This window comes from Vombatus ursinus, unplaced genomic scaffold, assembly GCF_900497805.2.
Source record: "Vombatus ursinus unplaced genomic scaffold, bare-nosed wombat genome assembly UNPS02014798.1, whole genome shotgun sequence".
In the NCBI taxonomy this organism is placed as follows: Eukaryota; Metazoa; Chordata; class Mammalia; order Diprotodontia; family Vombatidae; genus Vombatus; species Vombatus ursinus.
This window is the reverse complement of record NW_020954576.1, coordinates 37,689,487-37,707,501: the sequence shown is the minus strand read 5'-3', so window position 1 is coordinate 37,707,501 and position 18,015 is coordinate 37,689,487. Positions and strand designations below refer to the sequence as shown.

The 18,015-nt window shown below is 37.2% G+C and overlaps 1 protein-coding gene across 1 annotated transcript in view; it reads left to right on the top strand.

Annotated features, from left to right (window-relative positions):
• The window catches only part of CENPF (centromere protein F), an 82,829-nt gene extending 69,366 nt beyond the window's left edge, over positions 1-13,463 (top strand). Inside the window, exons 16-20 of the mRNA XM_027871141.1 lie at positions 2-163; positions 2,242-2,404; positions 4,087-4,569; positions 6,624-6,808; positions 12,769-13,463. Coding sequence (XP_027726942.1) covers positions 2-163; positions 2,242-2,404; positions 4,087-4,569; positions 6,624-6,808; positions 12,769-12,975 — 1,200 coding nt within the window. The 3' untranslated portion in view covers positions 12,976-13,463. The remainder of the gene's footprint in view (position 1; positions 164-2,241; positions 2,405-4,086; positions 4,570-6,623; positions 6,809-12,768) is intronic.
• The last annotated feature ends 4,552 nt before the right edge of the window (positions 13,464-18,015 follow it).

Sequence of the window (18,015 nt, the reverse complement as noted above, 5' to 3'; positions counted from 1 at the left end):
GTATCAAATGGAAATTGAAGCATATCAAGAGAAACTGATTTGTAAAGAACAAGATCTCAGTTCACACAAGTCAGAGATGGAGATTTTAAAGTCCAATAAAGAAGAATTAACTAGTTCTCTGGAATCTACTAGTAAGATATTAGAAGAATTGAAGAAAACCAAGGTATTTTCCATGATAATGTTCAGCCCATATTAAGGCATATATTAGGGGCATTAATGATATAGTGACACTAATGAGTATTTGGTTTACATTGAATTTACAGAGTAGAAGTTTAAATGTTTCCCCGCTTTTCGCTTAACTTTATAATAACTCATACTCAGAGATGCTACTGTTGAAGTCACAGGTTGTATTGCTGAAGAGACTGATAAATGATTAGCTATCTTTTCCAAATTGTGCATATATAAACATGTGTTTTGACTGCCTTTCTCCCTGAGTTCTGTTGAAAGGGGATTAAGGAGTTGTGGAGATGAATGTGAAGGTAATGGACAGAGCTTCCTGATCAGTTGCATGTGATATACCAGTAAATCTCATGACCTTATTGCTAATCCTATTACTAAATCAGTTCCTTCAGTTTCATCTTAGGTGTTTGTGGCTTATATGGAGATAACCAGGTCAGTATCTTGTACTTTCAGCTCTTTCATATATGTGTATATATATATATATATATATGGTCCCATCATAAGACAGTGGATAAGGTCATATAATCCTAACATAAGGATTTTTTTATTGTGAAAAATTTATTATAGTAAATGATTCAGTAATCCCTCACTTTTGGAGAGAAGGCTATTGTGAATTGGTTAAGTGGCAGAATTGAATATTTAAAAAAAATTCTTGAAATTTCAGATGTATAAGAACTTAAACCAGAATAATGAAGTATTTGTTTTCTTAAATAGGTTTTTGCGTGCGTGTCTCTCTGTGTGTAAGAGTGAGGCAATTGGGGTTAAGTGACTTGCCCAGGGTCACACAGCTAGTAAGTGTCAAGTGTTTGAGGCTGGATTTGAACCCAGGTCCTTTTGACCCCAAGGCCGGAGCTCTATCCATTGCACCACCTAGCTGCCCCAAAAATGTTTTAAACACTACCTAATTTCAAAGCTAGAAAAGGACCTCACAGGTCATTTTAATCCTTAATTGAGTAAGAATATTTTCTTAGTGCATTCTTGACAAGTTGTCATCCAGTTTCTTTTTGAATAATTACACTTTCATATAGCTTTAAATTTGGGAAAGTTTTTCCTGCTTATTGTTCCTGATTCATGATAACACTATTATTTGGCTTTAAAATACTTAAAAACTCATTACCCATCAGTATGAGTCTTCCATATTCTAATACTCCCACTCCTTAGTATATGGTTTTGAGTTGTGGCCCAATGCAGTTACTTTAGATAGACCATTTGATCCAGATCCTTGTGGTAGAGATTTGCTAGACCCCAGGTTTTTATCCTTTCTTCTACTGGTAGTTCAGTACCTGGCTCAGTGTTCTTTTCCATTCCAACTCGTGCCCTTGTGACAAAAGAGTCAAGGTAACATCTCTTTCTTCACTCCTTACCTATCCCCTCTAACAATTTTCTTGGATTTATAACTGTAAGTTTCATTCAAGAGTCATATATGTTATACAGTTAGTCCAGTTGTAAATATTTGATTTATGTCAAAGGATCATAGATTTAGAGCTGGAAAGGATTGTGGAGGTCATCCAGTCATCTAGAACTAAAGGAACACTACTTAAAACTTGTATATATTGTTCTAGCTATTAAATACACCTAAAATGGCATCCTGTTTATAATTCTAGGTGGCAAAATGTTTAGACTTGTGCTGAAGAATCATTTGGAAAAGTCTCCTAGTGTGTTTTTTGGATTCTTAGATTTGAACAAAAACTAGTCTTTAAAAGTACAAGATGTCATTATTCTTGGTGCTTTGTACCATTGGTGAGGTAGCATGGTGGCATACACTGTACAGCATAGAAGGTGAACTGGGTGCGAGTGGTGAGACCCAGCTTTGAAGCCTTAGTCATACAAATGATAGTATGCTCTCATTCAACTCACTTAACTGTTAGACTTCAGTTTCCCTGCCTTAAATGAGTGATGATACTGTCTGTTTGGGGTACCTATCTCACAGTGCTGTTGTAAAGGGAGCAATTTGCAAACCATAAAATGTGAGTTTTCGTTATTGTTGGAATCCCTTTCTGTGTGTACAGAGACATTATTTAAGTGTATAAGGTTTTAACTAGAAGTGCGTTTGTTTTGTAGGCTGATAATATAAAATATGTAACTCAGTTGAAGAAGGAGAATGAAAATGCTAGAGGAAAAATACAGTTGCTGATCAAAACCTGTAAACAGCTGGAGAATGAAAAGGAAGCATTACAGAAAGAAATTGCTGGCCTTGAAGCTCTGCAAGAGAACCAGAAACAAAGTAGGCATTAATTAGAGGAATAATAACCAGAATTCTTTTTCAACAGGCAATGCTCTTACTTTTGAAACATGGTATTATTTGAGACACATGTCCCTTTGAGGTGTTATTCAATGATACAATAATTCATGTTCTTCTAAATTTGTTTTCAAATTTGGTGTCAATTAAGAGGGAACCACATTTTTCACATTGTAATAACTATGACCTTCAGATTTAACAAACATTTACTGAGGCTTCGATTTGTGCAACCGTTGTACTAGGAAACAAGGATGAAAAGCCACATCCTGCCTGCCTTTTAAGGAGCTTTCAGCCTACTGGGGGGAATATGGCATGTTTTATATACATAAATAGGAATGTATGATGCACGGTAGAGAGTGATGAATGAGTAAGATAAGGGTTTATACAAAATGTTATAAGAAAATTTGAGGAGAGAATCTTCTCATCAAGGGAGACTACCTTAAGGGACGAAGATTTCAGCATGTAAACATGTAGAAGTGAATAAGAAGTATTTTCCAGGTATGAAAGACCACCTACCCAAATACACAGAGAGCAGACTAAGGTATATGTTGGAAGGAGTAAACTTAGTAGCCTTGTTAGCCTGGAATGTAGAGTTCATGAAGGGAGGGACTGTGATTTGGTACTGAAAAGTGAGGTTGGTTCCAAATTATTTGGGCCTTAAATAACAAGGCTAAATTATTTGTTGGTAACTGCAGAAGATGTTTGAGAATGAGAGTAATGTGGTCAGACCTGTGCCCAGGGAAAATTACTTTGCAAATAATACAGGTAGATTAAAGGAGGTGAGATTGCAGGCAGAGAGACCATTGAGGAAAGGGGCAAGTGAGACTAATGACAGGTGACGAATAGCACTTGGAGTAAAGAGGAGGACGGCAATACATATAACATATCATGGAGAATTGATAGGAAGTGGCTACTGTGTGGGCATGTGGCTGAAGTTTAGACACAAGGAGCTGGGAGAGATAAAGGACCAAAGTCTAAAGGAATAAGTACATCAAAGTGTGGAAGGAGTGAATAGATAAAGGCTTATCTTACACTTAATGACAAGATTAGAATCACTCACTGTGGATAGTTTGCCTTCTCCTAAAACATTCACATAGCTGTGCATACATAAATCCATGGTCACTGGAGAATGTATTCCTTAGCACTTCACTGAGCTAACAGGCCACAGGAAGGAGAGAGAGAGAGAGAGTGAGAGTGTGTGTGTGTGTGTGTGTGAGAGTGTGTGTGTGTGTGTGTGTGTGTTGATAAAATATTTAGGGTAGGCCTATTTTACCTACTATTGAAACAGTCGGGACGGTTTGTTCATCGTCTTTTGATCATTTCATTGCTCATTATTACTGTTAGCAGAAGTGTGGATAGAGAAAGTAGGAAGTGAAATTCAGACTCATTAATTTGGCTTTGTAAGTACCTCTGGGGAAAAAATATTTGCTAGGAGTTGAGGCTAGTTTGTTCAGCCAAGATCATATGTTGAGTTAGCTATGGGTCAAACTTAATCAGGCCATTATGTTTACATTTTCAAGCATAATTAGGGGTTTGACTGATCTGTATTAATATTCTAATAGTTTTAATTTTCTCCTAAGGTTACCTGTTTAAATATTAGTGATTTATGTTAACAATTAGAACCTCTTCAATTACTGAACTATGATATGACATTTCCTTTTAAATAGATAATGCCTCGGATGTTAATGTAGAAGAACTGATAGCTGAGGTGAAAGAACTGAAAGAAACTATTGAAGAAAAAAATAAAGAGACAGATGAATACTTGGATAAGTATTGTAACCTTCTTGTTAGTTATGAAAAGCTGGAAAAAACTAAAGATATGTTAGAAGCCCAGGTTACTTTCCTGAGTTCTCTGCAAGGAAAACTTACCTCTCAGACTTCTCCTTTGCTAAACTCAATTGATTCAATACACTCTCCAAGTCATCCTGTTACTGAAAAGAAGACATTAGCCAGTCAAAATAAAGTTTCAAGCAAGAGACGAAGGTCTTGTGGTGCCAAAGTAAGTGATGGAGAGTCAGTGCCTTCTACACCAGAGACTTTTACTAAAAGGATCAAAAAAGGAGTGACACCAAAAGGTGCTGCATGCTTCTCAACAGGCTTGGAGAACACTGAATATGAGCCAGAAGGACTACCAGAAGTGGTGAAGAAAGGTAACTATTTCTGAAATAACTTCTTTCCCTAATCCCCCCACCCCTTTTCCTAATGTGTGAAATAAAATCCTGTCTCTGACAGAAGTATATAGTCCTAGAGCATTTGTGGATATTATTATATAATTTGGCCTTTATGACTTGCAAGTGATCATTTAAATTGGTCTATACTCTTTTCCTCCCTCTTTTTTGTGATAGCTAAAACTTCATGCCAGAGTACAAGAAAAGGTGGGTTGATTTGAATAACTAAACAAAAATAGTGCTTTGGATTAAAAAGCTACAGATTTTAATTTCCTCTTGAATTTCAGTTCCAGTGACTCTCCCATAAGCCCTAGTAACTCAGTGATATCTTGATTACCTGTCATTTAGAAACTAGGTGTGCCAGTGTGACAGTACTGGTGATATCCCCACCTAATATCCCTACTATGCGTTTTATATTCTCTTTTGTTTTTGCCCTAGGTATAAGTCATAAATAGCTTATCCTATGAAGTATCTGTCAAAGAACAGGAAGTACCTTTAAAAAAAATTAAAAATAACTCCATCATTGTGGTCAAATGGCCAAGAGAAAACTGGTCATTTTAGCTGAAAGTCCTAAATACGGCTTTCAGTTCATCAGTAACTATTTAGTGCCTGCTGTGTACCAGGTACATAGGTATTGGGGATACAAAGACAAAAGTGACAGTTCCTGTCCTTAAAGAGCTTACATTCTATATACAGTAGACAGGTGATTTGGGAGCAGGAGGAGATTCATGGAGAAGGTGGCTCTTAAGATGAGCCTTGAAGGAAAAAGGCATTCTGATAGATGGTAGTGATAGACTGCATTTCAGGCATGGGCTATGAGGACTGAGAAAGAAGGCCATTTTGGCTGTTGTCTGTGGCATAGTTAGAGGCCTTAACTTTTTTTTTTTTAAAGATGCAACTTAAGCACCACCTTCTAAAACAATGACTATTTAATTCCAACTCTCTCCAACTTCTCTTGCCCCTTTCCCCACTAACTGCCTTGTATTTACTCTGAATGTAGTTATTATGTGTGTGTGTGTACACACATATATTGGCACTCCAATTAATAGATAAGCTCCTTGAAGACAGGGAGCATTTCATCCCTCGTGTTTGTATCTCTAGTGTATAGCACAGTTCTGGTTGTTTGTTTTGTTTGTTTTTTCATTGATTTATGTCAGTTTTATTCTGGTTTTGCTTTCTTCACTGTACATTAGTTCATACAAAGTCTTCTAATATTTCTTCATTTTCCTGGTATTCATTGATCCTTTTGAAAATTATTCATTGATTTTTAGTAACATGATCATATTTTATTACACTGACATGCCACAATTTGTTCAGCCATTCCACAGTGGATGGGCACCCGCTTTGTTTCCAGCTTTTTGGTGCCACAAAATGTGCTGCTTTGAATATTTTGTTGTACATGGTACCTTTGTATTATTAACCTCCTCCAGGTTTATGCTCAGTGGTGTGAGAATTAGGTCAGAGGTTACCAGCTTGTTTATTGGAGGTAGTCAATGCTACAGTCTCGAGGTGGGGTGAGGGGGTGCGCGCTTGAGTTTGTGGCTTTTGTTCATCTTCTACCCACAAATAATGGGTTCTACTCTTTCTTTTTCCTCTAGTTCTCCTACTTTTCACTATTTTCTTTCTTCCCTGACTGTACCTTAAATCTCACGTTTGGCATTGGCTAATAAAGAAATAGAGCAAATCATCCACAGAATTGGTTGTGACTCAGTTGGTGATTTTTACCTCGTTCCTTGTCAGAATCTTCACGTACACATGCATGTGCACTCACACAACCCGTGCATAATCTTTTTAGTTCTTTGTGAAGGAACGTCTTACTTGAGGAATTCTAAGAAAAGTCCCTCTAGATCAGAATGCCTGTGCTGTGTTCTATGGCCAGTGTGAAATGTTCATGAAAATTACCTTTTTCTAAAAACTAAACTTTATTTCCTTTCTGTAGATGAATATTATCTTCAACTCTAGATTAGAATAAGCCTTATAATTTCTATCTCATCAAAGCTAGCTATATTTTAAAAACAAACCAATTTGTGTCACAGGATTTGCTGACATCCCCACTGGAAAAACAAGCCCTTATGTCCTTCGGAGAACAACCCTGGCCACGAGGGCCAGCTCCCGTCTTGCTGCACAGAAGTTATCACCTTCTCTGAATCTACAGAAAGGGCAGTTGGAAAATCTTGCTGAGACCTCCAAACCAACAGCTGGTGGCAGCAAATCACAAAAGGTAACTAACTGCTGTGCACACGGATCTTGTCTGAAATCACAGGAGAATCTGACACTCTGCTGTCCAGCTCCTATGTTTATTGGCTTTTAATGTCTGATCTTTCCTATGGTATGGTGAACCTATGGTATGGTGTAAATAAATCACTATAGATAAGCCCGGTGAAAATGCCTAATGAAAAACATGGCACTGTTGTTATTGTACAGACAAATTTTTCACCATAAAGGACACTGCAGTGTTATGTGTAATGTAATGTGTAATAAGAAATAACATTACCTCAAACTCCCAGAGGAGATGGTGAGAAAAAGATTTCTAAGTTAGTAATGAGGACTTTGGGGCAGCTAGGTGGCACAGTGGATAGAGTACTGGGCCTGGAGTCAGGAAGACCTGAGTTCAAATCTAGCCTCAGACACTTACTAGCTATGTGACCCTGGACAAATCAATTAACCAACCTTCTTTGCCTCAGTTTCCTCACCTGGAAAATGAGCTGGAGAAGGAAATAGCAAATCATCTCAGTATCTTTGACAAGAAAACCCCAAATAGGATCATGAGGAGTCGGACACGACTTAAAAAAACTGAACAACAATGAGGGCTTTGAGGTGGTGTCTTTTCCCTTTGTTCCCAGACACTGATAGTTTCCTTATTCAAGGCTGTGTTGTTTTTACTTCAGTGTTTTTCAGTACTCTAAACACCACTTTAATTGAACCAACAAGTCTCCTGACTAGGAGGAAATAGTGATTGTCCTCATTGAGGTACTTGCAGAAGGTTGTAAACATTTGAATTCTAGCAGAAAAAACACATTATAGGTAAAGGTATTAAGCATAGTCTGCATTTTTCATGTTCACAAATCAGTATACATATTTTTTCATGTGGCCTTTAAATTTGTCATGTTAAGTCATAGCAGAAAGTGAAATTTTCACCATAGTCTAACAGAATGAAAGCTGATCCTCTTCTACCCAAATTCCACCCTTTTCCCTTATCTCAGGTCTCACCCCAATCCACTCCATCCTTCCTTCAACTGCCAAGGTTATTTTTCTAGAGTAACTCGGTAGTGCGCTATGTAGAATACTGAGCTTGGAATTAGGAAGACTTGAGTTTGAATCCTGCCTCAGAGATTTAATGGTTGTATGACCAGCACACTTAATGTCTGTTTGATGATCTTCTGTTTCCTCATTTTACAAATGAGAATAATTAACAGCACCTACTTCCCAGGGTTATTGTGAAAATCAAGCTGAAGTCATTTTGCAAACTTTGAAGGGCTATATAAATGTTAGTTATTATTATTGTGTAGATCTGACAATGTCACCCTCTAGATTCAAATAGCATCTCCCTTTGGCATTTAAAGCTCTTCATAATGTGGCCTTTTCTTACCTTCTCAGTTTTCTTACAGTTTACTCCCCTTTGTGTTCTCTGATCTACTGACATTGGCTTAGATGTACAATCTTCCAGTTCTAGTGTGTGACCCCTCAGGCACTGTCCCTACCTTGGCACTAGTCTTTCTCATCTCATCCTTTGATTATTGTAATAGCCTGCTGATTGGTTTCCTTGCTTTGTTTCTTCTCAATCTGTTCCGTCTTCCACTTAGCTATCAAAGTGATTGATCTAAAAGTCTAATCATGTCACTCCCCTACTCGATAAACCTGAATGTTTCTCTGTCATCTCCAGGATCAAATATAAAATCTTTTGACTTTTGAAGCTCTTCATAACCTAGCCCCTTCCTACCTTTCCAGTCTTCTTACTCTGCTCTTCATACTGTATAATGCTGACAGTGATCTCTTTGCTGTTCCTGGCATAAGATACTCCATCTCTCACCTGGGCATTTTCACTGACAGTCCCCATGCTTGGAATGGTCTTCCTCTTCATTTCAGTCTTATAGCTTCCCTGCCTTCTTTCAAGCCTCTGCTCAAACCCTGCCTTCTGTAAGAAGCCTTTCCTGGTGCCCCTCACCCAGTTATCCAGTTTATCCTGTCTGTATCTTGTTTGAACATAGTTGTTAGCAAGTTTCTCCTCTATTAGAGAGTAAGCTTCTTGAAGACAGGTGGTTTCTTTGTATCCCTAACACAGTGCATGGCACATTATAGGCACTTATTATATGCTTGTTGACTTGAATATAATCTCTGATTCCCTCAAAACTAATCTCACATTCCACCTTCTGTAGACCTTTCTCAATCTCCTCACCACTAATACCTTCCCTTCTCAGGTTAACTATCTAACTGTATATATACCTTATACGTTCCCAGTTATTTTCGTATCTCTCTGCTAATCCCTCACTCCCATGTCTGTGATGTAGACTTCTTGAGGCCAGGTACTTACTATTTTCTGCCCTCTTTTTAACCCAAGTACTCTGCACAGTTCCTGGTATGTCGTAAGCCCTTAATATAAATGCTTGTTGTTGACTAACTACTCCAAGGTAATATCAAGTTGTCACTTGGATTTGTTACTAATCTTTCTCATAATATTGTGTGTATATATACATATATATGTGTATGTATATAATCTGTGTATGAGTGTATATATCAGAAATAGCATAGCCTGTGAAAAATGGGCATATGGTAATCTTTTCTTTTCATGTGTGTTGTCTAGACTTGATGGCAAAATTAATTTGAATGTGGCTTCTAGGATTTGCTGTCTAAGAAAAAAGCTTTGCACGCTAGGGGGCCATCAATCCATATTATTTTCTTTTTCAACTGTCCAAGGATTAATAACTGGTTACAACAGATTTACTGCCAAGTGAATTAGATAGGTAGAGATCATTTGGTTTGTGTTTTTGTATCCCCAGTGCTTGGCCTTACTAGGTATTTTATATTTATTTAACTTAGTAAATTTTGTTGAATTGAATTGAAAATTTGAAATGGAACATGCAAATGATAAGGCATCCTTTTGAAAGTGGACTTTTAAAAAAAATACCTTGATCAGACTCAGACTTACTTTTAGCTCTTACCTAGTCATTTTAAAAGATATTGCTGAAAGCTTGCCTCATCTGACAATGGGGTGTACAACAAAGTTTAAAGATACATCAGTGTCTATTCTTTATTTAAAATATCTATCAAAATGTAGTGATAGTTTAGAAATTGGCTGTTCTTGGCTTTCTGTTTAATTTTTTTGTAAAGAATTGATCAGATCAAGTTAATTAAAAAGTGAAATATTGAGTTTGTGATATAAGCTAATAAGTCAGCAGCTCTTAGATGATCAAGGATGGGCTATGTCTTTTCAATTCAAGTTCAGTAGTTTATTCTCAAACAACTTCCCTAGTAATAAATACTCAAGAACCTTATGAATATGTTCCTATAGTTTTCTGTTACTGTGAAATTGGACAGTCCTAACTGACTGTTGGCCACGAGTTTAGCATATGGTTTAAATTGTTCCTTCCCCTTAGCCTGGGGGAGAATAGGTTTGTATTACACCATCTATACACTACAACCTATTCTCCATTGTGATTAGTAAAGTGTCTTTTATGTTGAATTTGAAAAAAGTTTAGTAAAGCTAATTGACCATTATGGGGAACAAACCTAAAATGCAAGCTTTAATCAATTTTAGACCATAATTTCCTAAGTTGGTCATGATTCAAGATTATAGAGAAGTCAGCATACATGTAGCATAGGATTTGGCTCTGTAGCCGGATGAAGTTGACAACAGTGTAGTTTTGGTGACCCACTTTACTTTTGGTAAAGCTGGAGATTGTGTTGCATCTGTGGAGTAATGATTGGGCTTCCTTATTTTATTTTCATTGCTCCTCTTGTTTTTAATAGTCGTTTCTGAATATGGTCCATCTCTCCTTTCCCTGTTTAGCTATCCCTTTTTTACAAAGCATAAAACACAGTTCAGCAAAATCAACCGACCATTTATGTAGCATTTTTCACTTCTTGTCTCTCACATCTAAAATAAAATGAGGGAGGGAATTTTTCTCACTTGTTCTTAGGGGCCAATATTTAAATTGTTCTTTCAGTTAATATTGTTGTAGTCATTTAGGTAGTAACTTAAATTTGCATCAGTTCGTGTAAATCTTCCCATGCTTCTCTGAATTACTAATATTGTTTGTTTCTTAAGATGCAGTTGTTTTTTACTGTGTTCCTGTACTACAGTTTTTTAGTCATTCTTCAGTTGGTGGATGCTCTGGTATCAAGAAACTGGAAACAGAGTGTTGCATGGGGTATATCTTTCTGTCTTTGGGTTATATACCTTTCCATTGGATCTCTGGCTCAAAGATTGGACGCTTTGATCACTTTTTTTTTTTTTTAAGCATGATTCCAAATTGCTTTCTTGAGTGGTTGTACCCCTTCACATCTCCACTAGCAGTGTATTAGTGTTCTTGCCTTCCCTCCAGCATTGAGTATTTCCATCTTTTGTCATCTTTGCTGATTTGCTAGGTGTGAGTTGTTTTTTAGAATTGTTTTTCTTTTTATTATTAGTGATTTGTTAGCAGTCTTTCATATAGCCAATAACAGTTTGTAGTTCTTTTCTGAAATGTTTATTTCTTTTGGCCACTGGAAAGAGTTTGTGATTGTGTATTTGTTGAAATTTCCTATATATCTTAGATATCAGTCTCTAATTGGAGATTTTTTATACAAAGATATTTTCTCCCTATCACTTCTTTTCTAAATATATGTGCATTGATTTTGTTTTCAGTTTCATTTAATTAAAATTGCCTTTCTTTTCTTTTGAGAGTAGTCTCTGTATTCTGTTTTTGTTTAAGAACTCTCTCCTTGCCATGTTTGTGAGAGAGAATAATTGATTTAAAGCTATTTAGGGAACTAAGAGGTATCTTTGGCAAGGTCACATAGGGAATGTCAGAGTCAGAAATTTGAACCTAGGTCCTCTGATTCCGAATTAAATGCTCTTCCCACCCCACTGCACTGCCTCTACTGAGGTGTCTTTTAACAAAACTGTCACCACTTATAAAGTATGCATTAGTAGAATTCCTTTTCTTTTCACTTTACATGAACTACATAGTTTATGTTCTGCCTGTTTTAAAAACTGGTTGCAGTTGTGTAGCAGAGGAAGATTTTTTAATTATTTGATCTTTTGGTTTGATTTGTCACCATCTGTGTGTGTAAATTGTAGTTTATTAGTAAACTGTGTGAAAAGCATATAGGCTAAGAAGTAACCTTTTCCTTTTGCCTTCAACTTATATAGCTTTTATCAATATTATTCCTTTTATTCCTTTTTCTTTCTCATCATAAGGTCCATAAGTAGCCCTAATTCTTCCCATCTAATACGTCTCTCCCTCTTATCTGTTCAATAATTCTTTTCAACTCTCAGCCTTTATATTAGACTAGGAATTCTGTGAGGACAGAAGGATGTCTTATCTAAATTTGAGCTTGCAAACCTAACAAAATGTACAAGCATGTTAAATGTTTGAATTGAATTTTAAGAAGCAAGTTCTAATTTAGTACATCAGAGAGAAGTTCTGTTTCTGAGAATTGTCATCAGACAGCTGTATCTCTGCCAGTGTTTAATCAAATATCTTAATAAGCAATAAATGAAGAACATTATACATTTCTAATACTTTAAAAATATGTATTTTTGAGGTCAGGTAGCATGTCTTTTGCATATTCTTTGTAAATCACTGAAAAGAATCATTAGAGTTTTGAGTTTAAATATATTATCATGAGCCTTGGATAATGAAAACAACACTGGATTGGGAGTCAGGTATTCTGGATGGCTTATACTGACTTGTAGAGAGAGTCAGAAATCAAACTCCAGTGAAGTCAGTTGATTGCTAAGTCCTGGGCTTGTCCCATTACTATGCTGCCTGTTCCATTATGCCGTACTTTTCTCCTAATTTCTTCCCTGATAAATAAAGTCTTATGCCTCAGGAAATGAGAAACAACAACACATACAATTCTACGTGGAAAGCGTTGGACAGTTTTAAGTTGTTTATTGTTGTGCTTTGTTCTTAATTTTGTAGAAATGTTTGTAGTCATTAAAACCAAGTTATTAAAACAAAGATGTTTCTATTGTAGGCAAAAGATGTCCATCAGCACCAAGTGGATTCACTTGTGACAGCTACAGAACCTACCACAAGATCTCCTCTTTCTGCAAATAATCTTTCAAAAAAAACTTCCACTGACATCCCTAAAGAAAGTATGAGAACCAAGAGAGTCAGACATTCCCCAAGTAAACACGCTGTACCTGAACAAAACAAAGAAGAAAACTGTAGGGTTCAATGAATTTTAAAAGGTTTCTGTAGTGTATGAGTGCTATACAAATTAAAAAATATTTTTCAAAGGCCTCCCATTGAGGTTTTTGTCTAGTTGTCTTGCAGTTGTTGAGTGTGTGCGTTTTTAGATGGGAAATGTTAGAATAAGAACAATTGTATTGCTTTTGCATATCATTCTCATTGTTCCTCCGTGTACAGTAATGTAAATAGTCCTGTATAAAGTTATGTAGAAAAAGTTTCAATGAATATAACATACTTTAAGTAGGGAATGAGGCATTAAACCTACAAAACACATTTTGTGTTATATTCATTAAAATGACCAGTAGTACCAAAAATATATATTGTAATTTTAGTCTGTATCAGGAGACATATGAGAGATTTTGAGGAATGAATTGTAATAGCCGTATGTCCACTTGAATAAATAAAAAGAAAACCATGTATTTTAGGAGTAAGTAAAAGATATGTATAGTTTGTTTATAGTAAAATTATGATTTTGAAGTGTCTATAGCTAACATAAATGATTAAAAATAAAAAAAAATACATTACTTGTGGAGATATATAATTCATTCTTTCTGTTGACTCCTGGTGTGGGAAGTGGAGAAATATGACTGTGTGTGAGAATGCTTAGAAATCCTGTTCTTATTCAGGTAATAGATTATCAGATGATAATAATAATATTCAGATAATATTGTTCAGATATAATGATCATGTAAAGGTCAGCTCCTAAGAAAAAACCCCTAAATTGGTTTTTGTTAAGATAATGGTCATTGGGGCAGCTAGGTGGTGCAGTGGATAGAGCACTGGCCCTGGAGTCAGGAGGACCTGAGTTCAAATCCAGCCTCAGACACATAACACTCCCTAGCTGTGTGACTGGGCAAGTCACTTAAACCCAATTGCCTCACCAAAAAAAGAGTCAAGAAGGATAAGGATTGATTGAAGACCATTAGATTTAGTATTTGGTCAATCAGTAAACATTTTATGAAGTGCCTAGTATGAACCAGACACCGTTAGGCACTGGGAATATGAACAGGGGCAAAAGATAGTCCCTGTCCTTAAGGAGTTCGCAATCTAATGGGGGAGACAAGCTAACAGATATGTACAAACAAGCTCTATACAGGATAAATAATTAAAAAGGGCACCAGAATTAAGAGGGATTGAGAAGGGCTTCCTGTAGAAGATGAGATTTTAGTTGGGGCTTGAAGGAAGCCAAAGAAAGCCAGAAGAAGGAGATGAGGATGGAGAGCATTCCAAGCATGGGAAAACAGCCAGTGAAAATGTCTGGAGCTATGAGGTATCTTGTTCATGGAACAGCAAGAAGGTTAGTGTTACTGGATCAAAGATGGAACGGGTGAAGGAATCATTGGTAATTTTGGAAAGAGTAGTTTCAGTTGAATGATGTAGTTGGAAGCCAGACTGCAGAGATTTAAGGGAGTGGGGAAAGGAAATAAAGACATCAGTTGTAGATTAGCTAGGAAAGGAGAAGAGATAAAGTATGATAACAGGGATGGATGGATCAAGTTAGTGTTTTTGAAGGATGGGGAAAGAGATGGGCATATCTGTAGGCAGGAGGGAAGTAGTAGATGGAGAGATTGAAGAAAAATGAGGGCAGATGATAAGAGGTAGAAATCTTCTGAAGGAGAAAGGACAGAAGGGTGTTGCTGGTTTACCTTGGCAGGTTATAGGGCCTCCTCTTTATGAGAAACGGGTGAAAGAGGTAGAAGGCATCTAGAAAATACAAGGTGAAGAGAGTAGAAGAGGGGGCTGTTGGCTAATGACCTCAATATTTTTCAGTGAAAGGTTCTCCACTGAGAGGGTAAGGTTCAGGGGAGCCGTGGGAGTCTTGAGGGAAGAAAAGGTTTGGAAAAGCCACTGGTGAATGATTCAATTGCAGGTTTGTGGAAGGATTGCCTTGACTTCGCGCACAGTTGAAATTTATGGAACATATTTGTAGGAGGTCCAGTCAGAACAGTTTTCATGATTTTCCTCAGCTTTATTTAGCAGTTTGTATAGGAGCCATGGTGGGAGTAATATAAGATCTTCAATAGCATAAAGGGGCAAGGGACTCAGGAGAAGACAGTGTAGAAATTAAACTGGTTCACCAAAGAGTCAAGATGGGAAAGGGAGAAGAGTGTAGTTAGTAAAGGCATGGTGACCTGGGAAAGAACTGAAGGGTAGAGGGATTAAAGGGCATAGCAAAGACAAAAGAATAGGTTTGAGAATTGCAAGGCAAAAGAAGTGGAAGTGCATTAGTTTCCTATGGAACAGTCAGGCATTCTTGAGAGCACTGTGGAAGAGCTGTGTAGCTTTAGAGTGAGACCTTAGAAGGTTTAGGTTGGGGGAGATAGGAATAAATAAACAGTCAGATGGGGTGCCAAGAACCAGGGTTTGAACAGTGGCAGCTGGAGGTTCAGCATCACGGAGATGGATGGAGGGAATGATGAGGTGGGAATGTATATTCATCATTAAGGAACAAGTTCTATTGGGTTATCATTGTCTATTCAGGTTCAGTCTGGGGCTGGAGTTGTTCCTGGGTAACTGGGAGCTGTGTGTAGCTGGAAATGGGGAGAGGGGGGTTGCCTAGTCATAGGCAACTTGCCTACTGTACAGGCTGAGCATCCAAAGAGAGTGCTTGGAGCCTGGAGCATGTTAGGTAAGCTGGCTACTGTAGAGCTCAGGCAGCCAAAGAGTGTCAATCTCTGCTAGGCAAGCTGGAAAAAAATCTGGATATCAATATCAAAATCAAAACATACATATACACATGTATGGCTCTATATATCTATATAGACAGATGATCAATGATAGCTAGATAGATGACATGCATATCTATATCTAATCTGTCTATGTATGTAAGTGAACCTCATGTTGTGAAAGAAAACATAACCCCCCCCCAAAAAGAAACAAACTAAAAAACCCCAACCTTAAGAAAAATAAAGTAAAAAAAAGTATGCTTCAATCTGTATTCAGACACTATCAGTTCTTTCTGTGGGGATGAATAGCATTTTTCATGGTAAGTCCTTCAGAGTTGTCTTGGATCATTGTATTGCTGAGAATAGCTAAATCATTCATAGCTAATCATCTTACAATATTGCTATTACTTTGTACATAGCACATTTTACTTTAAATTGCAAATTTTTTTGAAGCAGGGCAAGATGGTCCATAAGTTCTCAAAGATCCAGTGATAAAAGGTAAAAAATCAGAGCCTTGGTCCTATTTCTTCCAATATAATTGCCTTTTTAGAGACTGCTAGTACAGAAACACAGATTCATAGCATCTCAGAATTGGAACAGACGTCAGAGATCACTTTGTCCAATATATGCCTGAACAAGAATCCCTTCTATAACAGAACGGTATAAGCCCAATCGAGGCAGCCTTGGGTTAAGGAAGACTTGTCTTCCTGTGTTCAAATCTGGCCTCAGACACTTACAAGCAGTGTGACCCTGGGCAAGCCATTTTACTCTGCTTGCCTCAGTTTCCTCATCTATAAAGTAAGCTGGAAAAGGAGATGGCAAACCACTGCAGTATCTCTGCCAAGAAGACCCCAAATGGGGTCACAGAGTCATACGCGATGGAACAACAATAGGCCCCAAAATCTATGTCCTTAAACAGTGAGACAGGTAATCTATGACCTCTGGTGACAAGAAACCCATCACCTCTCGCCTCAACTCATTCCACTTTGAGGTAGCTCTGATTTCTAGAAAATTTATCCTATATATATCAAGTACAAATCTACCCCTCTGTAACTTTCCCATTGCTCATATTTCTGGCTTCTAGGGACAAGCAGACCAAATCCAATCCCTCTCCCACATAATAGCCTTTCTGATATTTGAAAGCAGCTATCATGATTTCCCAAGACATTTTTTTTTCTTAAGCTAAACATCCGTGGCTCTTTCAATGAGTCCTTGTATGGTATAATTTCTAAGCATTTGGAATTTGTGATGGTTTAGATGCAAGTTATATGGCAGCTAAGTGGTGCAATGGATAGAGTATCAGGCCTGGAGTCAGGATAACCTGAGTTCAAATCCAGCCTTACTAGCTGTTTGACCTTGGGCAAGTTACTTAATCCATTGGCATCAGTTTCCTCATCCATAAAATGGGGATAATAATAGTATCTATTTTCGAGGATTGTTGTGAACATCAAATGAGAATATTTACAAAGTGCTTAGCACAGTGGCTGGCATAAAGTAAGTACCATATTTTAGGGGGAAAAAAAGAATGAAGTTTACTTTTGCGTTATCCAGCAAGAATGGCTTCCTAAACCAATGAATAGTGTTAAAAAAAAAACCCTAGAAATAATGCCTAACCTAATTTTAACAATACCAATAGCTAGAGGTATGCTGGTAAATGTTTAATGACTAGCTCTCCAGAAAAGGAGGAGCACACATTTTTAAGTTGAATCTGCCTTATTAAATTTTATCCGTTACTTTCTTAAGTGTAGACAAACAATAAATCAAACCCTGATTTGTAGCATTTGCCTGATTCTCAAGGTGTGGTGAATGCTCCCACCAAAAATTTAACTGTCACTCTCGAGCCAGTTTGGGCTGACTACAGTATGCAGTCTGACTGGAGCTCATATTTATATAACACCTTGTAGCTAACAAAGTGCTGTCCTGACCATGACACATTGAGTAAGGTAGTGTAGATACTGTCACTCTCTATTTTATGGATATGGATACTGAAGCTCAGAAAGGGGAAAGAGGCCCACAAAGTCACACAGCTAGGAAGTGGAGGAACTTGAACTCAAACCCAAGTCTTCTTACTTCATATTCAATTTTCCCTGCTTTTAAGTACACTGGCAACATCTATTGAACAATTAATATGCTTACTGTAAATGATTCTTACTTATTTAAGCATTTACTACTGGCTTCTTCCAGAAAAGGTCATGGGAGAAAGCACAGGAAGGATTTGAGCTGAACAAGGAGAAGGAAGTTATGAAGGTGATTTGAGAGATTTGATTTCATCCAGAAGGCTAGAAATTGAATCTGGGGAGGAGGCGTTTGGTAGGATTTAAGGAATATGTGAAAAAGAAGAGTCTGTAGGTCCACATTCTAGT